The sequence below is a fragment of the Sciurus vulgaris genome, assembly GCF_902686455.1.
Source record: "Sciurus vulgaris genome assembly, chromosome: 12".
In the NCBI taxonomy this organism is placed as follows: domain Eukaryota; kingdom Metazoa; phylum Chordata; class Mammalia; order Rodentia; family Sciuridae; genus Sciurus; species Sciurus vulgaris.
The window spans coordinates 50990022-51017592 of NC_136473.1; the positions used below are offsets into that span (position 1 = coordinate 50990022).

Genomic DNA, 27571 nt, shown 5'->3' on the forward strand with positions numbered 1-27571 from the left:
TTGGGAATTGGAAAAAATCAAGGAAGATAAAAAGCAAGTTGTTCAGTTTTTAAGCATGTTTTCTGACTTACAAAATGTTCAGTTATTTGACATACTTGAAAAATGTTTTCCAGATTACTGTGCAAATGAGCAAGATAATTCTGTAACATTTGAAGGGGTATTCTGAAAGCCATTTTTAGTAAATTTTTTCTACACATTTGCCTCTCTTCCCATGAGGAAAACTGCTTTCAGCAAAATCCACACCATTCTAATCATAAGTCTGTTACAGGCCTTGGTATACTGTCAAAATAATGTTATTAGTTACTTGTCAATTCCATTGTGAACATCTTAATGAGTCTTTGCTTTCAGAATTTAAGCATTTGAATTTATTTTCAGGTCCCAAAGTACCTAACTCATACACACTTCAATTTATCCATTTACTTCGAGTTTCTTCAGGAACAAAGATCACAGTATCTTGTCCTGTGGGAGCTGCAGAGCATTTGCGTGAAGGGCTGGGACTGCCTGCATTGGGAAAGGGGGACTGAGCTTGAAGGGTGCTATCTTCTGAGTTCTCTCTTGGGGAAGGCGGGGTTGGGGTCTGCTCTGGTGCTGTCACCACCTCTAGATGTCACCACTGCTCCCCGAAAGCTCTAAGCAGCAGTCCAGCACCGCGAGTCCAGACGCTGTACCCGCGGTGATGACATCCCTACTGCAGGCCTAGCAGCGTTCAACCATTTCGATGCCCAACGGGGTAGTGCACACCCGCCGGGCCAAGTGCTGCCCACAGCCGCCTCATCTCATGGCAGAATCGCGGCCGAAAGCTTGGCAGGAGCGCAGGACCGCCCGGCCCGGAGGAACGCAGCCGGGGGCGGGACCTCGCGGGCCGCGTGCCTGCCACGCACGCCGCGCGGGGGCGGGGCCCTGGCGCGCGGGAAGTGCTGCGGGGCGGGCGGTCGGCCTCAGCCGCTTCGCTTCGTGGCCCTGTCGGTGGCCGGCTACTCGCCCACCTTCAAGAGGCCGCTGGACACAGTGCGGCTCCGACGGAAAAGGTCCCGGAGCCAAGAAGTCGCCGCCTCCCGGTCTCCCGAGCTGCGGAGCCGACGCCTCGCCGTGCCGCCCTGGCGGCCGTGCTGCCCCTCAGGTCCCTCCTGGCCGCCGGCGGCAGAGTGGGCGGTCCGACCGCGGCCGGCAGGAACCCCTTCGCCCGCCTGGACAAGCGGCTGCGGGTCGCCATGGACACTCGGGACGGGCTGCCCCGCGGCCAGCAGGCGGCGCCGGGCTCGGTGAGTGTCTTCGTGCCTGCCGGGCGAAGGGCTTTCGTCCTTCATGGCGGGGCCAGCTGCGAGTTAGGGATGGAAAGTTAGGGCTCGGGGCAGGGAAATGGGCGCGAAGCGTTCCTGTCGCCGCGGCCTGAGGGAGCCCCGAGCCCTGGGGACGGCTGCTCCTGAAGGGCGGGGTTTGCCGAGGCTGCCCGGCTGCGGCTGTGCTGCCGCTGTGCGCCGCCTCCGCTCGGGAGACGTGACTGCAGGTCTGCGCGGACGTCCCTCCGCGGAAGGCATCCCGAGGGCAGCGTGGACGGACCAAGCCCCGACCGCCTCCCGTGCTTCTCGCGCAAAGCTGCGCGGAGTGGAGGAGTGTTGAGGATAAATCTGTTCGGACATCACCAGCATTTTTCTTGCCTTTTGGGTCTTTCGGCTTAAGGTTTGTATGGTCAGTTACTCAATGCGCAAAAACTGACCTTTTTCCCCTCTTAGTTTTAATATTAAAGTTCAGACCCAAAGTGAAAAACTGCTAGGATTGATTTGGGTGTGTATAAGTTTGTGTGCACTGGCATTTACTGAGAAGGTAGTTTGCCAGGTGAGCCTGTCTACACATTTAAAGCAAACTTCAGCATCATTTACGTTTTAAAAGGACGATTTTCTTAACCTGTTTTTAGATACTAATCAAGAAAATGATTTGCCATGGGAAGAGATGTCATCTGAAAGAACATCAGTTACTGAACTACCCCAGGTAATACTTTTTAAATATCATTAGCGTGTGTATTCGTATGCTTCTCAGAAGCATTCTGCTTGAAAAATAGTTTTGCAGAGACGCTTGAAAGTGGTTATCTTTACCAGAGTTGAATAGATGGCATCAGCCAAAATAAAGGATTTGGTGTGTTACAGTAAGAATTGCTGTAATGGTCACCAGCAGGAAAGTAGGCATAGTAGATGAGAGTTGTTGGTTGCCCTTTACCCTCATCAGTTTTTTTAACACACTTCTTTTTTGAGCTCATCACTCAGAGGAACCCCTCCATACTAAGGTACTTCTTCAACTTGATCCTTTATTAAATCTTCAAAACAAATTCTCCAGTTACCTCCACAAGTTATGACATAGCACCGAACCTTGCTGTCCACTTCCACAACACCTACAAGTACTTATGTTGGGATCATTTGGTAAATGTATGATTGTACCTAATGGGTGCAGGTTATCAAAATGCCACAAGACTCAATCTCCCCTCTTTGCCTAAGACTGCCTTACCTAAAAGACTTCTTTTTTTTTTTTTTTTTTTCTTTTTGCGGCCCTGGGGATGGAACCCAGGGCCTTGTGCTTTCAAGGCAAGCTCTTTACCGACTGAGCTATCTCCCCAGCCCGAGAATTCTTGTAATGTGAATAATATTGACTTGAAAAGACAGCAAAGTGGGTTAATGGCAGATTTTTGAGATCAGAAAATGTTTCTTAAAAATGGCCTTTAAGGGTTCCTAAGGTTACATGCAGGAAGAGCAGCTTAGCCCAAGTTCCAGTTTCAAAGGCTTTAGGTACTTTTTCAGACATTGGGAAGATTTCTACTTTGATAACAACATCTGTAGTACTCTATAAAGTGTTAGTTCTTTTTAGTAAAACCTAAAAAGTGAAATATGCTCCATTCCAACAACAAGTTTTTGCCTCTTAGTGGAAACGACTATGAATAGATTAATTTAGCTCCTTCCAGAATTTTTCAGGAGGTATGATTTTTTAATGATATTTAGTGTATAGTTCATGTAATTTTGCTATTCAGAGACTGTGAATATGTTAGTTAATAAAATCTTTAGATTGAAGGGTTTTTCTGGAAACTCGGAAACTCTGATTTTTTGTGTTGTTTTCTTTTTTCTTTTAAAAGGCTTTACCCCTATCATTCTCTGAATCGGATAGTCTGTCCTCAGAAAATACTGAGTTACCTGTGGACTGGAGTATTAAAACCCAACTCCTTGTCACCTCTTCTCAACCCTTTACCTGGGCAGATCATTTGAAAGTACAGGCAGAGGCTCAAGATCTTGTCCAGCATTGTAGAGCAACAGAAGTTACTTTGCCTGGAAGTATAAAGGTAATTCTGAAATAAATGTTTTAAAGTAGCAGATTAAGTATAAAATGCTTCTGTAAAATACTAAACAGATTTCTTTTTTCTGTTAAGTTTTTCTTCTAATATCTAAAGACACAAAGAATTGGTAATTTTGTTTCTTCCAAATGGTGCTTTCCTACACATTTTTGATAGATTGTGTAACAGCCCTTTAAATTTAGATACCTGTCCTGAAAATTAGGCAGTGGTGCAGGCAGGAAGTGTTGCACAGTTGTAGATAGACCAATCCCTGTATTTTATTTATTTGTTTTTATGTTGTGCTGAGGATGGAACCCAGGGCCTCCCACATGCTAAGTGAGCACTTTGCCCCTGAGCCACACCCCAGCTCCAAATCATTTTTTTTCTAAGGCTTCTTTAGAAAAAAATAAAAGGAAATGAAATGCAATTGAGTAAGTTATAAAAGCAGATGGATTTTACTGATTTTTTTCTCATAGGATATAGTCTTTTTAAATATGCGCTCACTTTGCTACCTAGGTAATGGTCTATTATAAATTAAAGTTCTAGACTAGTTCTAGAGAAATACAGCTTCATGACTTTCAAGCATCTCATCAACTCAAACTAGATGAAACAGGATTATATAAAACTTGTTATATCTTTTTCAGTAAATTAGGATGATTTGTCATATCCATTATCAGTGTTCACTGACTACTTCTGAAAGTGTTTTTATGGGGTACAGGGATTAAATGTGGCGTGGTGCTCTCTATACAAACATATTTCAACCACTTATGATAAAAAAGTTTTTGTTAAGGATAGTAGAGACAGGAGAACGTTGCCACCTATGTTACTTGTGTGTTCCTTCTGATACATGTTTTTATTTTGCTGCATGATGAAGCAAATAAATTTGCTGAAGAGGCTATCTTTTCTCCATTGTATGTTTTTGGCACCTTTGTCTAATATGAGATGACTGTACTTATGTGGGTTTGTCTCTGTCTTCTCTTCTTTACCATTGGTCTACCTGTCTATTTTGGTGCCAATGCCATGCCGTTTTTGTTACTGTGACTTTGTATTATAGTTTAAGGTCTGGTATTGTGATGCCTCCTGCTAAGTATTGCTTTGGTTATTCTGGGTCTCTTATTTTTACAAATGAATTTCACTGTTGGTTTCTCCATTTCTATGAAGGTCATTGGGATTTCAATTGGAATTGCCTTGAATCTGTACAACACTTTTGGTAGTATGTCCATTTTGACAGTATTAATTCTGCCAATCCAAGAACATGGGAGATCTTTCCATCTTCTAAAGTTATTGTTAATTTCTTTCTTTAGTGTTCTGTAGTTTTCACTGTAGAGGTCTTTTACCTCTTTTTTGTTACATTGATTCCCAACTATATTATTTTGTGTGTGTGTGTGTGGCTATTGTGAATGGGTAGTTTTCCTAGTTTCTCTTGCAGAGGATTTGTCACATGAATAGAAATGCATTAGATTCATGAGTGTTGATTTTGTATGTTCCTTTGCTGAATTCACTTATTAGTTCTAGAAGTTTTCTGGTAGAGTTTTTTGGATCCTCTAAATACAGAATCATGTCATTAGCAAATAGTGATAACTGGAGTTCTTCTTTTCCTATTTGTATCCCTTTAATTCTTTGGTGTGTCCAATGGCCATAACTAGAGTTTCAAGGATGATGTTGAATAGAGGTGGGGAAAGAGGGCATACCTCTCCTGTTCCAATTTTTGTAGGGAATGCTTTCAGTTTTTCTCAATTTAGAATGATGTTGGTCTTGAGCTTAGCATAGATAGCCTTTACAATGTTGAGGTGTGTTCCTACTATCCCTAGTTTTTCTAGTGTTTTAAGCATGAAGAGGTTCTGTATTTTATCAAATGCTTTTTCTGCATCTATTGAAATAATCACATGATTCTTAACTTTAAGTCTGTTGATGTGGTGAATTATACTTATTGATTTCCAGATGTTGAACTAACCTTGCATCCCTGGGATGAAACCTATTTGGTCATGGTGCACTATCTTTTAAATATGTTTTTGTATGCAATTTGCCAGAATTTTGTTAAGAATTTTTGCATCTGTGTTCATCATGGATATTGGTCTAAAGTTTTCTTTCCTTAATGTCCTTGTCTGGTTTGGGTGATACTAGTATAGTATAGATAGTATCAGGGTGATACTAGCTTCATAGAATGAGTTTGGAAGGGTTCCCTCCTTTTCCATTTTATGGAGTACTTTGAGGAGTATTGGAATTAGTTCTTCTTTGAAGGTCTTGTAGACCTGGGCCGAGAATCCATCTGGTCCTGGGCTTTTCTTGGTTGGTAGACTTTTGATGCCTTCTATTTCAGTGCTTGAAATTGGTCTGTTTGAATTCTGTATGTCCTCCTGATTCAGTTTGAGTGGATCCTACGTCTCTAGAAATTTGTGCCTTTGAAATGTTTTATTTTTGTTGGAGTATAAATTTTCAAAATAGGTTCTAATTATGTTTTGTACTTCAGTAGTGTCCATCCTGATATTTTCTTTTTCATCACAAATTTTAGTAATTTGAGTGTTCTCTATCCTTTTTGTTAATGTGGCTAAGGGTTTACCAATTTTGTTTATTTTTTCCTAGGAACCAACATTTTGTTTTGTCAATTTTTTGAATTGTTTCTTTTGTTTCAGCTCTTATTTTAATTATTTCCTTTCTTTTCCTATTTTTGGTGTTGACCTGTTCTTTTTCTAGGGCTTTGATATATGTTAGGTCATTTACATGTTCACTTTTTATACTTTTAATGCATGAGTTCAATACAATGAATTTCCCTCTTAGTACTGATTTCATAGTGTCCCAGAGATTTTGATATGTTGTGTTGATGTTTTTTACCTCTAAGAATTTTTTTTCTCTCTTCCCTGATGTCTTGTGCTATCCATGCATCACTCAGTAATGTATTATTTAGTTTCCAGGTATTGGAGTAATTTCTATTTTTTATTTTATTATTGATTTCTGATTTCATTCCATTATGATGTGGTAGAACATGGGGTAGTATCTCTATTTTTTTGTATTTGCTAAGGATTTTGGTTTTTGATCTCATGCTCTTCTCTCCCCCATTGCCTCTTGTCTGCTTTCCCTTCTCCCATCCTCTCTCTACTCTACTAGACTTTCTTTCCCTAGTCTATTCATTTGTATTTGATTGTCCTTTATGTAATATTTTCCTTCCCTCTACTTTCCTTTATTTTACTTTCAACACGTACCTTTCTGGACCCTCCTTATTTTCCTCATTGTATTAATGTCTCAGTGCCTGAAGAGATCAAAGACATGTTTCTGTTGCACTTTAGATTGTGTTTCTTACTCTTTTATCCCCACAACCAGGGAAGCGTCTCTGAAATATGTGGCAGAGGGGAAAAAGAGAGTTCAACAAAGAACAAGTATGTTCCTAAGGTTTTTGCCACTTTGTTCCATTGGCCAATGCAAGTCATATGCCCAAGTCTGACTCCCATGTTGTAGGGATATAAGGTACTCTTCCCAGGAGTGTTGGAAAAGTGGACATTGGTGATTAATACTACCATATCCACTGTCTCCTTTTGCTCACCTGCTACGTGTTGGTGGTTCCTGCCTTGACCTTGACCTTCCTATTTCATAAATCATAAAGCATTGTGTGTGTGTGTGTGTATGTGTGTGTGTGTGTGTGTGTGTGTGTGTGTAATAACCAGGATCAAAATCCTCCTGGAAACTGAAGATTCCAAACTCTCTATGAACAATTTTAATCTCTCTTCTGAATAAGTCACTTTGTCTAAGTACTTTCTTGTGAATTCAGCAGTGTCCAGGATAATTACCGTTTGGCCATGTGGAAAAGTAAGGGAGATTGATGAGGCTGAATTAGCCGTAGGCAAGAGAGGAATTGGGAGGTTCCAAGGTAACATAATCAAATTCATAGGTTTGGCAGGATAACTTTTTAAGTGGAAATTATATTGTTATATTTATTCTTATCTGTAAAATTATAATAATAATGCCTACTTTTGTAGGATGTTCCTGAGTGTTAAATGCATTTGTGTATGTAAATACTGGAATGATCACTGGCTTACAGGGTTTGATATTATTCTTAAATAAGCTATTTCAACCTCTGAATCATCAGAATAATATTCTATAAATTGTTGACCACAAATTTAGGGGAAAAATATAATAAATAATTATTATTTTAAGGGAAAATTTATTATCTTAAGGGAGAGAGAGTAAGTGATTAAATGAAATCACTGATTTTTATTTTTCACCTTGGAATTTTCACATTGAAAATGTACTTAGGCATTATCTAATCTAACTATCTATGTCTTCAAATGAGGAAAACAAGATCAGGAAAAGCGTAGCCACCTGCAGAGCCCATAGCTAGATGGGAGGTAAGCCACTTCCAGCACTCAGTGCTTACAGTGTTCCGCCCATGTACGTTTCTCAAGAGACTATGTTGCCATTCTGTATATAAATGAAAAAATTCAGAGGCAGAGATTCAAGCCACTGCCATCCAATCATAGCATAGGTTTTCTTCTGGAGATACTCCATCTCTGGAATTTGACACTTCTCATTTTAAGTGTTACCTCAAATGGAGTCATGTGCTGGAGAGTTTGTACTGTATTGAAAGAGGCCAAGATCTTGTGGCAGGATTTGGTCTATTGGTTTGATTTGGAAAATTACACATAGCTTTCTAGTGCCTCACAAATTAGAGTTACTATAACTTAGTTTTAGAAGTCATTCAACATTGGTATTTCTCACTTCTTTTCAGCCACTTTGTGTTCAATGAGTTGCCATAAAAATTTAAAAACAGCTTGTCATATTCCCTGATGATATTATGATTGCAGTTGTGTTGGATCAATTTTAAAGACATCTTTGCAGTATTGTGCTAATATTTCTGAAATCATATTGATACTGAGTCCTTTGTCTAACATCTTGTTTCATTCTACTTAGTTGAGACTTTTAAAATTCCTTTCTGGAATGATTTGTAGTTCCCACTGTCACAGTCTTACATAAATCTTATTAGATTTATATTTATGCATTTCATTTTTATGTTATTGTAAATTGCATCATTTATTTAACTTTGAGTGTTTTCCCCCTAATAGTTGGAAATAAATTGGTTTTTGTATCTGGTGACCTTCCTAAACTCACCTATCAGTCTTGTAGTTGATTTGTAGATTCCTAATGTTTTCTAGACAGACAATCATGTCATTGGCTATTATAGAAATTATACTTCTTCCTGCTCCACCTCTATATTTGGGTTTCTTTCCACAGCTTCATTGCACTGCTTGAACCCTGAAGCACAATTTGAACAGAGTAGAAGATATAATGGTGATTAAGAGTGATTAAGTTATGATATTAGCTGCAGACTTTACATAACTATCCTTTGCCTGTTTGAGTAGTTGACTTTCTGTGAATATTAGGTGTTAGAATTTTGTCAAATACTTTCATGTATCTAATTAGATAATTACATGGTATTTATTTTATTCTACTAATATAGCTAATTGCTGTTTTGTTAAGCTATGCTTTTATCCCGATGCCCCCTTAATCTTGCTATATTTTGTTTGATATATTACAGTATTTAACTTGTCAATATTTTATCACACATTTTTCTATCTGTTGTGCCTTTTTTCTGATTTTCCTGATAGGGTACCATTAGCTGCACTAAATAAGTTGGTAAGTGTTCCCTGTGAATCCATTTCTAAAAACATGTTTATAGACCCAGTGTATCTTTTTTTTCTTAACTCTCTAAAAGCTCTATTTATTTTTTTTTCATTTTTACAGACTGCATTTTGATTCACTGTACACAAATGAGGTGCAAATTTTTGTTTCTATGGTTGTACATGATGTAGAGTCACAACATTCGTGTAATCATACTTGTACACAGGGTAATGATGTCTGTCTCATTCCACTATCTTTCCTGCCCTTGCCCCTTCCCCCCCTCTCATTTCCCTCTACCTAATCCAAAGTTCCTTCATTCTTCTCTCACCCCCCACTCCCATTATGTATCATTATCCACTTATCAGAGAAAACATTTAACCTTTGTTTTTTGGGGATTGGCTTCTTTCATTTAGCATAATATTCTCTAATTCCATCCATTTACCTGCAAATGCCATAATTTTATTCTTCTTTATAACTGAATAATATTCCATTGTGTGTATATACCACAGTTTCTCTATCCATTCATCTATTGAAGGGCATCTAGGTTGGTTCCACAATCTAGCTATTGTGAATTAAGCTGTTGTAGACATTGATGTGACTCTGTTTAAATCATTATTATATTTCATATTTTTTCCCTCATAGCTTTGTATTTTCATCTCCATCCTTGAGAATATTTATACTATTTCTAATAGCTATTTTAGATTTTTGCCTATTAATTACATCATCTTTCCCCTTAATGTCTGTTCTTGTGACTGTTTTCTCTTATTAGTTATTCCATATTTCCTTCTTTTTGTGCCTGGCAAATTCACACTGATACTAGACATAGTATATTTTATGTATTGAGTGTTATATTTTGTTTCATTTTAATAAGAATCATTGGGTTTTTGTATGAGCATGCAGTTGTTTGCAGATTGCTTTGAGCTTTGTCAAGGCTTTGCAGCTTGGAAAGGGTAAATCTATAACATTTGCTACTCTTAGGTCAGCCATGTCTTTTGTGATAGCTACACCTTTTGACATCTTTTTAATGTCCTGAGTATTATAAATCTCTTTACTGTGGCCAAGGAAGCACAATTTTTTCCAAACCTTGTGTTAGCTTGGAGAATTATTTGGTCAGCTATTATCTACATATTCTTTCCTACTTCATGGAGATTCCCCTCTCACGTACTAAATAATTTCTCAACCAAACGCTTAGGGGATTTGTCAGTCGAGTTTCTCTCTTGAATTCTCTGGATTTGTCTCTCCTTTCTCTGGTATCTATCCATAACGTATATGTGGAACAGCGTCACTGAGCTATGGTCTCTGCTTTAACAATTTAGCAAACTACCCCAGCTCTGCTTGACTTATCTCTCCCAGACTTGAACTGCTTCTAGGAAGTAAACTTGTTTTCTTAATTCTTTCCTCCTGTTTTATATGACATCCAGTACTTCACCTGAGATTTTTTTCGTATACGGTCAAAACTCATTATTTGGAAATTTCACTTTGTTATTTGCTAAAATATATTTGTCACAAAATCAATACTCATGATACTATTCTGTCATTTGTAGTCCTTCACAGAGTAGGGACAATTTTGAGTAGACAACCTGTACTCCCAGCTAAGACCAAATGAAGAGATGCTCTGCCTTTTTATTTCACTCTTATAGTAAACAAGTGTTCTTTGCGCTAATAGTTTTTTGAGTTTTTTTTTTTTTTTTCCATTTTGGGCGGTTTTGTTTATTTGATGATTTTAACTATTTATAATGACCCCTGATCATGGTGCTGAAATTCTGTCTGGTGTTGCTAAGTACAGGAAGCCCCTCATGTGCCTTCAGGATAAAACGTGTGTTAGATGAACTTCATTTAGGCATGAGTTAGATTATTGCTGACCTCTAGTTTAATGTTAATGAATCCATGACATACGTGAAATAAAGTGTCTTTAAATAGAAATATACATAAAGAAAGTTTCTTTGTTGATTGATAGATAAAGATGTTGTCATCAGAACTTTGGTTTGCTTCCTTTTTCATTACAGAATGTACAATTAAATTCTTGGTGGCCTAAAAGAAAATGCATAAACACACATACATTAGGAAAATTTATTTGTAAAAAACAAGTGTGCATTTTAAGTTCCCAGTCAGTAGTCAGTTCTCTCGTACCCTTTAAAAAATTCCATATTGTTTTAACACTTAATAACCTGTTTAACATATACAATCCATACTTCTTATTTCCATTGTGCACTAGACATGTTTTATCTTTAAATTCCTGGGATATCAGTAAGTCGTTCCTAATTAGGACATAAAGTTGGAGTGTGTTTTTGTATGCATGTGTCTAAATCAGATGATCTGTGTGCACATGGCATATAGTAACAACTGAACTATTCTGTGAACCTTGATAAGATCCCCTCCCACACATCCTGAAATACTATTATTAAATAATTCCTTGAATTAATCTATTATTATTATTATTATTATTATTATTATTATTTGGTAGTGGGAAGTATAGGAGCACATTACCAGTGAGCTACATCTCCAACCCTTTTCTTAAGTAGCTGACCTCCTACTTCATCCTTGAGTCCCTAAAATTACAGAGGTGTGTCACCATGCCTGGCTGTAAGTCCATTATTGTAAGAAAACATGAAACTCTCTATTATGTCCATATTTTTCAACTATTCTAAATAGAATATTGTGAAAATCAGAATCTATTCTGATTTTCAAGGGGAACCCTGTGTTTGAGGGTTTCACGTATGTTCTCCAATAAATGACTTTTTCCAGTGTGCTTGCTTTAGAAAATAAAGTGGCCCTATGCCTAATGCAAAGGTTCCAAAGAGAGCTACCAGTTGTCTCCCCACTCAGTGTGAAACGCTCTCAGGTGAGAAAACAAATTGCAAGGTAAAAAGCAAGAAAAGACAGCTATATGAGAAAGGAGGTTGCTATGAGCAGTTCTAGAAGACAGTTCCAAAGGATTCAGAAAGACTGTGAGTAACGCAGAGAGGTGGAGCCAGAATCAAAATAACAATTTTGAGTATCATTTAGAAAAGCCATAATTTTATTTTTACTGACGTTCCACCAAATTTATAATTGTCAAAGTATTCTAACAGGTTTCAACTTTTGCCTCTTCACAGTTTGAGAATGAAATTAATTCCACAATCTTAGGTTTATAAATTCAACAATTTCCAGGCTCCCTGAAACCTGCTGTTGTAAAGTTGTTTAAAATGTTGTTAACCTTACTCCATGTGGTGCTGAAGTATGTCAGCCACAAGATTTACCTGTTCTTTACCAAAAAGTATGTGGAGATCATGTGATTCTTTGGGTTACATATGATTTCCCCAGTGGTCTAGGAATTCACTACTTAAAGAAGCAAGGACCCCCTCCCCAAATTCTGCACATGAGCACAAGAGGCATTACAGTAAATATGTGGCACTGTTGGAAAAGCCTGAATGTAAACATCCTGAGTGTCTCAGGTTCCTGTTTTGGGTGTGTCCTGGGATCGGGCCCACCACACATTGGTTTTCATGCTTTTCCAGTGCCCTTGGAGATATGGTTCATAATCAATGCTAGCAGTAACTGTTGCTATGATTAGTAAATTAGTTGATAAATATTCTCAGGCAGGCATATATTTTTATCTAGAAAACATATTGGGCCCAATCTTGGAACTGGTTAAATGTTATGAACTTAATGGAATCCATGGCTTTTTTTTTTTCAGCTATTAACTGCCTTTGGGATTAGTTCACTCCTTTCTGTTTCCCACTAATTACTTCACTAGTCATAATTCATCTTTCTGATCAGTGGAATGGACAAAGGGGAATGAAGGGAAGGGAGTGGGGATAGAATATGAATCTGACCTTTCTTATGTACATATATGAATATACCACAGTGAATCTCACCATATGTATATCCACAAGACATTAATTTAAAAAAAATTAGCAAATAGCAGAAAGACAGTAGAGTAGAGGGTAGGGAACAGGGGAAGGGAGAAGGGGATGGAATTGGAAGTACTGGGGAGTGAATTAGAATAAACTATATTTCATGCTTTTATAGTTATGTCAGAATGAATCCTAATATTATGTATAACTAAAAAGAACCAATAAAAATAATAATTCATGTTCTCCCACATCAAAGTGTCAGTCTCCTAACTGACTTCACACCTTCTTGTCTTTGCTCTATAGATTCTCCAGAGAGAAGTCAGGCAATTTCTCTAACATTTGTTCATTTCAGTCATTGGGTTGTAGTATTTCAGAGTTTCTATTTGCCTCAGATAAAGTCCGGTGTAGTCATGATCTGACTCTGTGCAAGTCTGTTCTTCATCCCTAGCTACTTGCTTCTAATCAGTGTACTACGCATTAACTGATCTTCCAGGGCCAATGTCCTACCCTCTGCACATCCTGCTTCTACTGGCTGCTTTCTCTCCTTCCAAATTCATTGATCCAATTCCACTATTCACATGCTAGTTTATGCCTCATATCCTGCAGGAATGCACTGACCTCCCAAATCCAATTAGGAGTTATATGACCTGTGTTTTCACAGCATTACTATTGTATCACTTCTTTTTTTCCATAATCATTTAACTTTATGTCATACTAGGCTATATGTTTGTTTCATGAAGGTAGCTTTGTAGGTTGAGTATGACTTTGGGGAAGAGAGCAGAGTGGAAACTTAGTGTATAGTTTTCGTTGGTACATTTAGAGTCTAGAGATCTGTTTATTTAAAGAAAGTGAAACCTTATATGTATCCCCTTTGTAGTATTTCTTCATAGCATGCCTTCATTCATTACTGAGCCATAAAGAACAAGTCCAAAATAAGGAGAACAAATTTATGGTTTAGAATGTTCAGAAAATACATCAGACTCTAAAATCCATGGTTGTTTAAAATCTTGTCTATTTTTCATAATTCTGTGGTGGAGATGTCACAAAAACTAGTTGAACACTTCTAGTGACAGGGACCTCACTTTTTTTTTTTTTTTTTTTTTTTTTTTGTGGTACTGGGTATCGAACCTTGTGCTTGCGAGGCAAGCATTCTACCAGCTGAGCTATCTCCCCGGCCCTCCTCACTGTCTTTGATAATAATCCATTTCATGATCGAAAACTTCGATCTTTTAAAAGAATTTTGTATCTTTTAATTTACACCCAGAAGAGTTTTACATTCTGAAGTTTTAGAAATAGCATATTTTCTCCTCCAGTGAAGTATAAAATATATGGTTAAAAGTTTTTAAAATTCTGGAGGTGTCTGTGTGAGTGAGTGTTGGGGGTTGTGTGTATTCCATTAATACTATTATATAACAGCATTCCTGAGGCTGGTTAATTTATATGGAATAGAAATTTGTTTCTCATAGAGCTGGGAAGTCCAGCTACAAGGTACCAGCATGTTCAGTGTCTGGTAGGACTAGTCTCTTCTTCCAAGATGATGCCTCACCTAGTTAAAGGCATGAAGCCAGAAAGAGTCTAGACTAGTTTTTCTAGTCTTTTTATGTCGTTGCTAACCATTCCTGAGGACTGTATCATCATGATCTAATTACTTTTGAAAAGTCCAGCCTTTTAATAGTACGATATTAGCAATTAAGTTTTAATACATGAATTTTGAGTGGCATTAATTACCATAGAGAATATAGGGAAATATGTATATATACAGTGTATATTCTGTGTATATATATATATATATATATACACATTTTTTTTTTAATTGTAAACAAATGGGATACATGTTGTTTCTCTGTACATGGCGTAAAGGCATGCCATTTGTATAATCATAAATTTACATAGAGTAATGTTGTTTGATTCATTCTGTTATTTTTTCCCTTCCCCCCACCCCTCCCACCCCTCTTTTCCTTCTATGCAGTGCTTCCTTCCTCCATACTTGCCCCCCTCCCTAACCCTAACTCTAACCCTAACACTAACCTTTCCCTCCCCCCATTTTGAGTCATCATCCACTTATTAGTGATATCATTCGTCCTTTGGCTTTTTGAGATTGGCTTATCTCACTTAGCATGATATTCTCCAATTTCATCCATTTGCCTGCAAATGCCATCATTTTATCATTCTTTATGGCTGAGTAATATTCCATTGTATATATATACCACAGCTTCTTTATCCATTCATCAATTGAAGGACATCTAGGTTGGTTCCACAGTCTGGCTATTGTGAATTGAGCAGCTATGAACATTGATGTGGCTGTATCTCTGTAGTATGCTGATTTTAAGTCCTTTGGGTATAGGCCAAGGAGTGGGATAGCTGGGTCAAATGGTGGTTCCATTCCAAGTTTTCTAAGGAATCTCCACACTGCTTTCCAGAGTGGCTGCACTAATTTGCAGCCCCACCAGCAATGTATGAGTGTACCTTTCTCCACACATCCTCGCGAACACCTGTTGTTGCTCGTATTCTTGATAATTGCCATTCTAATTGGGGTGAGATGAAATCTTAGGGTGGTTTTGATTTGCATTTCTCTTATTACTAGAGATGTTGAACATTTTTCCATATGTTTGTTGATTGCTTGTAGATCTTCTGTGAAGTGTCTATTCATTTCCTTAGCCCATTTGTCGACTGGATTATTTGAATTCTTGGAGTAGAGTTTTTTGAGTTCTTTATAGATTCTGGAGATTAGTGCTCTATCTGAAGTATGATTGGCAAAGATATTCTCCCACTCTGTAGGCTCTTTCTTCACATTGCTGATAGTTTCCTTTGCTGAGAGAAAGCTTTTTAGTTTGAATCTATCCCAGTTATTGATTCTTGCTTTTATTTCTTGTGCTATGGGAGTCCTGTTAAGGAAGTCTGGTCCTAAGCCGACATGTTGAAGATCTAGACCTATTTTTCTTCTATAATCTGCAGAGTCTCTGGTCTGATTCCGAGATCCTTAATCCATTTTGAGTTTAGTTTCGGGCATGGTGAGAGATATGGGTTTAGTTTCATTCTGTTGCATATGGATTTCCAATTCTCCCAACACCATTTGTTGAAGAGGCTATCTTTTCTCCATTGCATATTTTTGGCACCTTTGTCTAATATGAGAAAATTGTATTTATTTGGGTTTGTGTCCGTGTCCTCTATTCTGTACCATTGATCTACCTTTCTATTTTGGTACCAATACCATGCCGTTTTTGTTACTATTGCTTTGTAGTAGAGTTGATGATCTGGTATTGCAGTACCCCCTGTTTCACTCTTCCTGCTAAGGATTGCTTTAGCTATTCTGGGTTTCTTATTCTTCCAGATGAATTTCATAATTGCTTGCTCTATTTCTGTAAGGTACGTCATTGGGATTTTAATTGGAATTGCATTGAATTTGTATAGCACTTTAGGTAGTATGGCCATTTTGACAATATTAATTCTTCCTATCCAAGAACATGGAAGATCTTTCCATCTTCTAAGGTGTTCTTTAATTTCTTTCTTTAGTGTTGTATAGTTCTCATTGTAGAGGTCTTTCACCTCTTTTGTGAGATTGATTCCCAAGTATTTTATTTTTTTTGAGGCTATTGGGAATGGGGTAGTTTTCCTAATTTCTCTTTCTGAAGATTCATCACTTATGTATATAAATGTGTTGGATTTATGAGCATTGATCTTATAACCTGTTACTTTACTGAATTCACTTATGAGTTCTAAGAGTTTTCTGGTGGAATTTCCAGGTTCCTCTAAATATATAATCATGTCATCAGCGAACAGGGATAGTTTGAGTTCTTCTTTTCCAATTCGTATTCCTTTAATTTCTTTGGTTTGTCTAATTGCTCTGGCTAGAGTCTCAAGAACGATGTTGAATAGAAGTGGTGAAAGAGGGCATCCCTGCCTTGTTCTAGTTTTTAGGGGGAATGCTTTCAGTTTTTCACCATTTAGAATGATATTGGCCATGGGCGTAGCATAAATGGCCTTTACAATGTTAAGGAATGTTCCCAGTATCCCTATTTTTTCTAGTGTTTTGAGCATGAAGGGGTGCTGTATTTTATCAAATGCTTTTTCTGCATCGATTGAAATAATCATGTGATTCTTGACTTTAAGTCTATTGATATGGTGAATTACATTTATTGATTTCCGGATGTTGAACCAACCTTGCATCCCTGCGATGAAACCCACTTGATCCTGGTGCACTATCTTTTTAATATGTTTTTGTATGCGATTTGCTAAAATTTTGTTGAGAACTATTGTGTCGATGTTCATTAAGGATATTGGTCTGAAATTTTCTTTCCTTGATGAGTCTCTGTCTGGTTTAGGTATCAGTGTGATATTGGCTTCATAGAATGAGTTTGGGAGGGTTCCCTCCTCTTCTATTTCATGGAATACTTTGAGAAGTATTGGAATGAGCTCTTCTTTAAAGGTTTTGTAGAACTCGGCTGAGAACCCATCTGGTCCTGGAGTTTTCTTTGTTGGTAGGCTTTTGATGACTTCTTCTATTTCAGTACTTGAAATTGGTCTATTTAAATTGTGCATGTCCTCCTCGTTCAGTTTAGGCAATTCATATGTCTCTAGAAACCTGTTGATGTCTTTGAAATTTTCTATTTTGTTGGAGTATAGATTTTCAAAATAGCTTCTAATTATGTTTTGTATTTCAATCCTGTCTGTTGTGATATTTCCTTGTTCATTCCGAATTTTAGTGACTGCGTTTTCTCTCGTCGTCTATTTGTTAGTGTGGCTAAAGGTTTATCAATTTTGTTTATTTTTTCGAAGAACCAACTATTTATTTTGTCAATTTTTTGTATTGTTTCTTTTGTTTCAATTTCATTGATTTCAACTCTGAGTTTAACTATTTCCTGTCTTCTACTACTTTTGGTGCTGGTCTGTTCTTCTTTTTCTAGGGCTTTGAGTTGTAGTGTTAGGTCGTTTATTTGTTGAATTTTACTTCTTTTATTAAATGCACTCCATGAAATAAATTTCCCTCTCAGTACTGCTTTCATAGTGTCCCAGAGATTTTGATATGATGTTTCTTTGTTCTCATTTACCTCTAAGAATTTTTTAATTTCCTTCCTAATATGTTCTGTTATCCATTCATCATATAATAGCATATTGTTTAATCTCCAGATGTTGGAATAGTTTCTGAGTTTTACTCTTTCATTTATTTCTAACTTCAATCCATTATGATCTGATAGAATACAAGGTAGTGTCTCTATCTTCTTGTATTTGCTAACATTAGCTTTGTGGCATAATATATGGTCTATTTTAGAAAAGGATCCATGTGCTGCTGAGAAGAAAGTGTATTCGCTCTTGGTTGGATGGTATATTCTATAAATGTCCGTTAAGTCTAAATTAATGATTGTGCTATTGAGATCTATGGTTTCTTTGTTCAATTTTTGTCTGGAAGATCTGTCCAGTGGTGAGAGAGGTGTGTTAAAATCACCTAGTATTATTGTGTTATGGTCTATTTGGTTTCTGAAATTGAGAAGGATTTGTTTGACATACATGGATGAGCCACTGTTTGGGGCATAGATGTTTATGATTGTTATGTCTTGCTGATTTATGCTTCCCTTAAGCAGTATGAAATGACCTTCTTTATCCCTTCTGACTAACTTTGGCTTGAAGTCCACATTATCTGAAATGAGGATGGGTACTCCAGCTTTTTTCCTGAGTCCATGTGCATGGTATGTTTTTCCCCATCTTTTCACCTTTAGTCTATGGGTATGTTTTTCTATGAGGTGAGTCTCTTGTAGGCAACATATTATTGGATCTTTCTTTTTAATTCAGTCTGCTAGTCTATGTCTTTTGATTGATGAATTCAGGCCATTAACATTCAGGGTTATTATTGAGATATGATTTGGTTTCCCGGTCATTTGGTTCATTTTTTAAATTTTATTTATTTATTTATTTGACATGACTTGGTTCCTCCTTTATTTGACAATTCCTTTAGGATAATTCCTCCCTTTGCTGATTTGCTTCTTTGTTTTTCATCTCTTCCTCATGGAATATTTTGCTGAGAATGTTCTGTAATGCTGGCTTTCTTTTTGTAAATTCTTTTAGCTTTTGTTTATCGTGGAAGGATTTTATTTCATCATCAAATTTGAAGGAAAGTTTTGCTGGGATAAGGTTCTTGGTTGGCATCCATTTTCTTTCAGGGCTTGAAAAATGTTGTTCCAGGCCCTTCTAGCTTTTAGGGTCTGGTTTGAAAAATCTGCTGATATCTGTATTGGTTTCCCCCTGAATGTAATTTGGTTCTTTTCTCTCACAGCCTTTAAAATTCTGTCTTTATTTTGTATATTAGGTATTTTCATTATAACATGCCTTGGTGTGGGTCTGTTGTAATTTTGTGTATTTGGTTTCCTATAAGCCTCTCGAACTTGATTTTCCATTTCATTCTTCAGATTTGGGAAATTTTCTGATATTATTTCATTGAATAGATTGTTCATTCCTTTGGTTTGTTTCTCTAGGCCTTCCTCAGTCCCAATAATTCTTAAATTTGGCCTTTTCATGATATCCCATAGTTCTTGTAGATTCTGTTCATGATTTCTTACCATCTTCTCTGTTTGTTCAATATTTTGTCTTCAATGTCTGAGGTTCTGTCTTCCAGGTGTTCTATCCTACTGGATATGCTTTCTATGGAGTTCTTAATTTGGTTTATTGTTTCCTTCATGTCAAGGATTTCTGTTTGTTTTTTTTTTCAATATCTCTAACTCTTTATTGAAATGATCTTTTGCTTCCTGTATTTGCTCTTTTAACTATCGATTGGTGCGATCATTCAATGCCTGCATTTGCTCTTTCATCTCACCATTCAGTGTGTGCATTTGCTCTTTCATCTCATCGTTTGCTTCCCTGATCATTTTAATTATGTCCATTGTGAACTTCTTTTCTGCCATTTCTTCTGTCATGCTGTCATTCGGTTTTATTGATGTAACATCTAGATTTGTTTGCGGCATTTTCTTTCCTTGTTTTCTCATATTGTTCAGGTATCAGTGGACCGCTGAGATATTGCAGATTTCCTCTATTGACTTACAATGTCCCTGAAGATTTCTAATATATCCCCTCTTGGCCTTCAGTAGGCTGAAGTCTTAGAGGAAGTTGATAATGCCAATGTCCACAAGGAAGCTGCCTCACTAGGAGTGGTCGCCTTCAGGTGGGGTATATTCCCTGCTAGTGGGCAGAGGTGCCTCCACTTGTTGACCAATGGTCATCCAAAGGGGTACTAGGCTGCAGGCTAAGGCAAGGCCTGTTTGGGCCTGTGTCTCTGGTTTTACCGTCCTTGTGGGGAATCTTCACCCGGCAGGGAAGACTCACCCGGTGAGGAGGTCTCGCTGGTCAGTTCCCCTCCTAGATGTTTCCCTCAATTTACAGCTACCGCCTGGGCTGGGCTGCCTTCCTCTGCAAAGTTCCCAGGGGCCCGGCCCTACCTCCTGGGCCTGGGAGCCTCACCCTTCGCAGATGAATCTCCTTAGGCTGCCCCTCCTCAGAGAATCTGCCCGCAGGCCTGGAACTTTCACTCTGCCCCTAAGCGTGTGTCTGTGTGGCTCTTCCACCAAGAAGCCTCCTAGATCCTGGGACCCTGCTCTGCACCTAATCGCCTGGCTATGCGACCCCTCCTGTGAGCAGCCACCTGGGGCCCCGTACAATCGCTCTGAGTCCCAGAGACCCGCCGCAGGCCTCTTCCTCCAGACAACCGCCCGGTGTTCCGGTGTGGTCACTAGGAGTCCAAGCAGCTCACTGCATGCCTCCTCTTTCCACCAACTGCCCGTAGCCTGGGCAATCACTCCGAGTCGAAGTGACCCGCCCCGTTCCTCCTCCTCCTCCAGGTAACCCCCCGGGTGATCAGGAGCGGTCGCTCTGAGTGGCTCTGAATCCACGTGACCCGCTGCATGCCTCCTCTGGGCAGCCGCCCAGAGCTCTGGTGTGGCCACTCGAGACCAAGCGACCCACCGCGCTCCTCCTCCAGGCAGTCCCCCTGTGTTCAGGAGTGGTCGCTTTAAGTCTAAACAACTCACCAGTCGCCTCCTCCTCTGAGCAGCTGCCTGGAGCTCTAATGCAGTCACTGCGAGTCCAGACGACCCGCCGTGCTCCTCCTCCTCCTCCTCCTACTCCTCAGGGCAGGCCCTGGTGTTTAGAAGTGGTCTGAGTCCAAACAGCTCACCACGCTGCCGCTCCTCCTCTGGCAACCGCCTGTAGCTCTGGTATAGTCACTCCGAATCCACATGGCCATGCTCCTCCTCCTCCTCCTCCTCAGGGCAGACCCCGGTGCTCAGAAGCAGTCGCTCTGAGTCCAAACAGCTTGCCGCGCCGCTCCTCCTCTGGCAACCGCCCGTAGCTCTGGTGTAGTCATTCCGAATCCAAGCGGCCACGCTCCTCCTCCTCCTCCTCCTCCTCAGGGCAGGCCCCAGTGTTCTGAATCCACACAGCTCTCCTCGCCGCTCCTCCCCTGGGCAGCCACCGGAGCCCCAGTGGTTGCTCCGAGTCCCAGCACTGTGCTGAGCGGCCTCCTCTATGATGCTCCCAGTTGTCCCTATATATACATTTCTATAGTATATATTCTGTATATAAAGACATATCTATCCATCTATATACAGAATTCACTGCTGTGACTTCAAAAACAATGCATATGTATCATCTGTGTATTTATAACTCCAGGTCTGAGCTTTTTCCTGAAATATAGAATTATATTGCTAAATACTGCATTACTTACACTTCTTGAATTTACCAAAGGCATCTTACATTGGCCAAAGATTTTTGTTTGCTGCAAAATCCATTGTATTACTACCCACATTATTTATTCATCCATTGAGTCTCTAAAACAGAATACCTCAAGTTTAAGTTTGACAAACTTTTTTTTTTTTAACCTAATCAACCGTTAATTTTTTTTTCCCCAATTTTATTTTGAGGGTCTTGATTCAGTTTTTTTCTATCATACTATTTTGTAATTCTGTTTTTACATACCTCTCCCTGATCCTGTGGCAGAGACTGTGTTTTATTTTTCAGTCTTCCACACTTAGTTACATCTCTTACACTTGTGTCACTATTCAACCATTTGTTAAATTCTTGCGTACATATAGAAAAGGGTAATTGTGGCACTCATTCTGCCCTGTAGAAATTCATCATTGACAATTTTATCTTTTTTTAATCTTTGGAAATTGAAGGTATCCTTCTTTGCATACATACAGAGCTACTTGGGTACTGGGGTTTGAAGTATTAATGATTATTGTCTGGTAAAGTTGTGTAATTTTAGTTCATAGCTATTTCTTGTACATTTTTCTATTTTAAATTTCTTGTAATGAGTATATATAGTTTTTCCAGAGCCAATAAGGCTATTCCAATGTATATTGTATTATTTTAATTAGTAAAGTACTTGCCAAACTCCTGAAAGATAATCTCTTCCCTTGCCCATTATTCTTTGTAATGTAAAAGAGGTAGAGTTGATGATGTCCAATATTTTAAGCAGTGCTCTTTCATCAGGAGTGTGAATGGATTGTAGTTTAACAGTTAGCATTGTAAAGGATGCAGTTGGAGATTGAATGTTACATGTGAGTGGCAGGAAAGGTACCTGTGTCTGTGTTTGTGTTCTGAAAGGTGCTTTTGTAATGCACAAAGGAGTGAGAATGAAGGAAAGTGAAAGTGTTGACATGTGTTTTTTCTTTTCTGAAATTCCAGTGATGCTGACATCCTTGTCTGAGCAAATAGCACTTGTATTAATAGCAGATGAAAGAAGAATAGAGAAAACGGGCTAAAATAAACCAGCTTAGAAGACAGGGTGGCAATTTACCAATATTATGAAATGTATTTTTCCTTCTTTCACTATACTTTTATGAGAATCATTTCAGGGAAAAAGACATAAAATATTGCTCAATAGGAGGAGATAAATCTTAAGATACACATATACCTATACAGCTAAAATGAAGATTTTTGAACGCAGACTAATATTTCTAGTAAGAAGAAAAAGCCTGTTCTTTAAAATTTATATCAATGTATTAAAACTAGTATATATAGAACAAATGTAAATTACATTGAAATTTTCTGACAGTAAAAGAAGATAAAAGTAGAGGCTAACCAGAAATAATATATATCAAATTAATAATCTAGAATTATCCATTCATTTAGGAACTGTGACCTGCTTGTGAGAAATGGTAGTATTCATAGAATTAATATCTCCTGTTTTTCTCTACCTCTCTGGTAGTTCCTCTCTATATGTAGATGATTCAGAATTCTAATATCATTAAACTTTATTTTGATAACAGTGTATGCTAGTTTGGGTCTTAAATGTCTCCCAAAGGCCCGTCTATATGCTAAAGGCCTGGTCATCCACCATGGCACTATTGGGGGTGGATCACTTAAGAGGTGGAGCATAGTGGGAGAAAGTTAGGTCAGTGAGGGCGGACCCTTGAAGGGGATATTGGATTCCCATTCCTTCCTCCTCTCATTGCTCTCCAGCCCATCATGAGATGACCACAGTGAGGTGAGAGACTCTGCTGGAGCACCTACTCCCAGTTCATCTTGTTTTGCCTCCTCTCAGTCTCAAAAGCAAGAGTCAACCAACTGTAGACTGAAACACCAGTAACTGTGAGCCAAAATAAATCTTTGGACCTTATAAGCTGATTATCTCAGGTCTTTTGTCAGTGATGGAAAGCGGACTAACAGTGTGCTTTTGAAAATATAGTAACTTTTGTTCTTTCATTAATAAAAAAAAGAAACAAAAACGTTACTTACTTCCTCTTGACTTGTGGTACAATGGCAGTATAAATATGGGATGCTGAAATATTTCTGCTTTTAAAACAGTTGTTTTTGCTCAATATTGTGGAGATGGGAAAATTGGAGAGGGTTATCTACTCCATCATATAGTACTTACTTTGTGAGAAACTGAGGCAAGATATTCCTGTGCTTTGTAAAAATAGTAGTTACAAATTTCTCCTAGAACTTAGATACAAATTACTCTGCAGACATTGGACTATAACAAACAACACTTCCCTTTTTCTTTGGGTACTATGAAGTTTATGGCAAAGTTTTGGGGTCATCTGTGGTGTTGACAAATATTTCACAGCTCTTAGAGGAAAAACAGAAGTTTTGAGTTTAATACTTGCTAATTTCTGAGTTGCAAACTATCGTACCTTGGCTGCTTTCAGTCTACCCACATAACATCACAAGAAGTGAAGTTGAAGAAGTGTGCACAGTTAATGTTTGTAAGCTGGTATGTAGCAGCTCCAATATATTTATGACTTAATCATGTGCCTTTCATCCATTTTCCTGTTCCCAAACTTTTTTTGTCTCCACCCCACTTGTTCACCACAATTTTTCGAATGTTACCCTGTTTGGTTGTCACATGTTTAAGATAGCTGAAATTCCCTGGAATAAGAAAAAAAATTTTTAAAAAATTAACTGATTAGTAGAAGGCTCCTTTTAATAAATGATTTCTGGGGCTCTTGTCCTAAGTATGACACCTGTCTGGTTTCCTTGGCAGTAACCACTAGAAGATATTAGTTCCCATGAAGGATTCCCTATTCCTTTTGTTCAGCTTATTCTTCAGAAAAGAATAATGCAATATTTTAAGTAGTATATCGCTTTACAATTTATCATGTTACTATGGGCATTAGCTTGTCTATTGCCCTAAAGCCCAATGAGTTAGAAAGGGAAGATTCTACCATCCCCAATTTTTAGATGATGACCCCGAAGACTAAAAACATAAATTTTATATGAAGTAGATTTTCTCACCCTGCTTTTTTGCTATCAAGACCCTAAAGAAGAAAGTATAATTCCTATTACTCTTCTTTAGGAGATTAGAGTATGTTAGATATTGTTTTAGGATATGATAATTTTTCCTTGCATGTGAGAACATTATTGCTGCTAAATTTTAAGCATTACTATGATTTTGAATCCTGAAGATAATAATAATGCACCTTCATCTTCATCTCCTATTGTATATCTTTGCTTTTAAATTATGAAATAATGAAATGGATGATAATTGTAGAGATTCTGTTCTATTGCAGGACAATTTTTCAAGAAAATAACTGCCACTATTGTTGAATACCAGATTTGAGTATCTGATAGCTATCTTCTAAGGGGCTGTTAAGTTCTGCATAACTTATTTAAGCTGTGAAATCTATAGATGTGAGGTGGTAAATGCCTGCATTAGACAGCATTTAGAAATAACCTCTCAAGTTCATTCCATCTTAACAGGAGCCAAATCCTAGTACTCTCTAGAAGGTCCAATGAGGAATTTTGTGCAGCAGCAATCTACTTTCTTACTTCCAGACTACCATGGCTTACTGGTTAGAGAGCTATTCTGATGGTGAGCTGCAGAATTGCATTTACAAGTGTTTTTACAGCTCTAATATTGATGCTCTGGTTCTGTCCAAACCACCACCCCCTGCCCTGCCTTGCATTAAAAAACCCTGCAAGACCCTGCACTGTTGAGAAGCAGTGACACCTTATTTAACAGCAGCTAATCAATATAAAACAAGCCTCCCCTTTGTTACAGCAGTGCTATTGATAGACTGCTCCTCCCTTTTAATTTTTTATTATTTTGCATTGATTTCTGAAACTCAATTCTGTATCTTATATTTCTTCCATCAGTAACTGTGAACTGAGCCCTATCTGACTAGAAATCTAACATCCTTTTTCAATCACAAATCACCCAACTTAATTAAGGAACAATTAGTTGAGGGTTTTAAAAAAATCATTCAAATCTGCTCTAATCAAATTTAATGTGAAATACATTAAGCGCAAGATTTTGGGGAGCTTGCATGTAGAAAATTCTGAAAAGACAAGATTATTGCTGTTGTACATGGTTTTAGGGAGTAGGCTGTCAAATTTTCCCATTTAGCCTAGTGAACATGGGGGGAAATTCGGACATATAACTACCATTGACACTAATAGGGATTTGTCTTCTAAAGCCTGCTGTATCAATAGGAGAAGAGGGGCCTTAGATTTCTTTTTTCCTTTCTTCCTTCCTTTTTTTCTTTTTAAATCTGAGCTGTATTGTCTAGAATAAAAAATTAATGGCAGCCACATTGTCATTGTTGCTCTTGAGTGCTAACCCCTAATGTGCCAAACATAGGTTAATCTTATTATACATGTAGACAGAGAGAGTAATTCAGTTGTGGGTATGTATTCACGTGCATGTACATTTGTCCAATTGTTGGCATTGTACTGAAAATAAGCAAAGACATGCTGGCTGATCTATTCTTTTATCACATCTTAATTATCCTTTCTGACCTATCACAAAGCATTAACAATAAAATAAAGTTGGTTTCTTGATGATTCATAAAAGTAGATTTTTTGGTTAGTTCTGCTCAACAATAGGCCTTTGTTTAATATGTGTTTGCTGTTAGAAAAGAAATACAGTCTTTGCAAAAAAAATATATATAAGTACATGAGTAGAATGAAATACTAATTGTCCCTACTCCTACTTGTCAGATAACTGGTGAATTGTTAAAATCTTGGTTTGCACAGCTCCCAAAATCATTGTCTATTATTTATCCCCCTAAATAATTAGCCCACCTTATTTGGGGTAAAAATTATACAGAATATTATGGTAAATCCTTACATAATTTGTACAAATTAACAGAGACCAGGTCATAAATTATTTTAGCAGTTTTAGTTTTTTTTAACCATTATTTTAAAAGTTACTTTGGCAAGGCATCCAACATCAACATTGAAATATATGTTTGCTATAAACATAAAATTATAGTTCATTTGCTAAGGGACAGAGTGTTGTGTGTTATTTTAAAATTAATATTTATTATCAGGGTCAAATTTTCAAAACCTAATTATTAATACAAATAATAAAATAAACCATAAATGCAAGTGGGAACTCTGGATAAATTGGAAGCAAAAAGCCATAGGACCAGTAATAAAAAGGGCTTCTGGAATCAGATCAGCTGAAGCCGACAAATCAAAATAGCCTATAAAAGAAAAGGCACTTAGAAAGGGAAAAGACTGCAGATTTCCAGCTACACCTGATGATTTTTCCATTCTAATTTTCATCCAACAGTACTCAACATGGATTAGGCACTAATAATATGCCCAGCATCAGGAGTGGCTGCTAGAAAACTGAGAGCCAAATTTAGAACCATTCCTAGAAAATACTTAGCATCTGCCTTTTAAATTTCATATTGATTCAATTTTTTGTACTCATTCTTGCATTTTCTTCCTAGTTTTTCTTTTTTTAAAATTAACAGTATCTTCTACATCATATTAAGTCACGTCTGGGATATCAAACACAAGATTTATTAGCTAAGCTAGAAACTGAGAGGAATAACGTATAGAGTGAGAGATGGTTTCTGATCTTAAAGAAATTACAGTTTGGAATTACAAGCCACTAGTGGCAATTTCACAAAAAGAGGTAAAACAGTTGGAGTCATGGCTTAACAATGCACTGTGTCTAACCTGCCTAGGCCACCTAAAGTTACCTAATTGTAATCATTGCTAATGAGCCATTTTGGACATTGAATAAGTGATTTGATTTGGTTGTTTGGTTTCCATTTCTGGAAAAGGTTTAACATATTTAACTACTTACTTAAATGATTTGGACAAAGTTTCTATTTTTTAATTGAGAGACCAGCACCTCTGAAAATGTAAAGCAATTAGAATTTCAGCACTAACATGTACAGAATCATCAAATTAATCAGCAAGATCTTACAGCCAGATTAAAATTCCTGAGTAGGATTCTTGAATTTAGAACATTAAAAAACTATATTAGTTGAGAGTCATAACTCTTAAATGAGGAACTTTATCTTAGAAACAGATGTAATTAATGATTACCTGTATTAGATGAATATGGTTGTTTATACCTTCTCATTAG

General features: G+C 37.7%; 1 protein-coding gene across 8 annotated transcripts in view; it reads left to right on the plus strand.

The window, feature by feature from the left end:
- The window catches only part of LOC306641203 (uncharacterized protein), a 76316-nt gene continuing 48745 nt past the window's right edge, over nucleotides 1-27571 (plus strand). For 2 of the 8 annotated variants that reach the window (XM_079106171.1, XM_079106172.1), the window contains exons 1-3: nucleotides 637-1262; nucleotides 1916-1989; nucleotides 3119-3322. In XM_079106171.1, coding sequence (XP_078962297.1) covers nucleotides 719-1262; nucleotides 1916-1989; nucleotides 3119-3322 — 822 coding nt within the window. In that variant the 5' untranslated portion in view covers nucleotides 637-718. Of the gene's footprint in view, nucleotides 1263-1915; nucleotides 1990-3118; nucleotides 3323-8910; nucleotides 8939-23205; nucleotides 23335-23894; nucleotides 24275-27571 lie in introns of those variants that run through there. The other 6 variants (XR_013758060.1, XM_079106169.1, XM_079106174.1 and 3 more) reach the window with 6 other exon arrangements.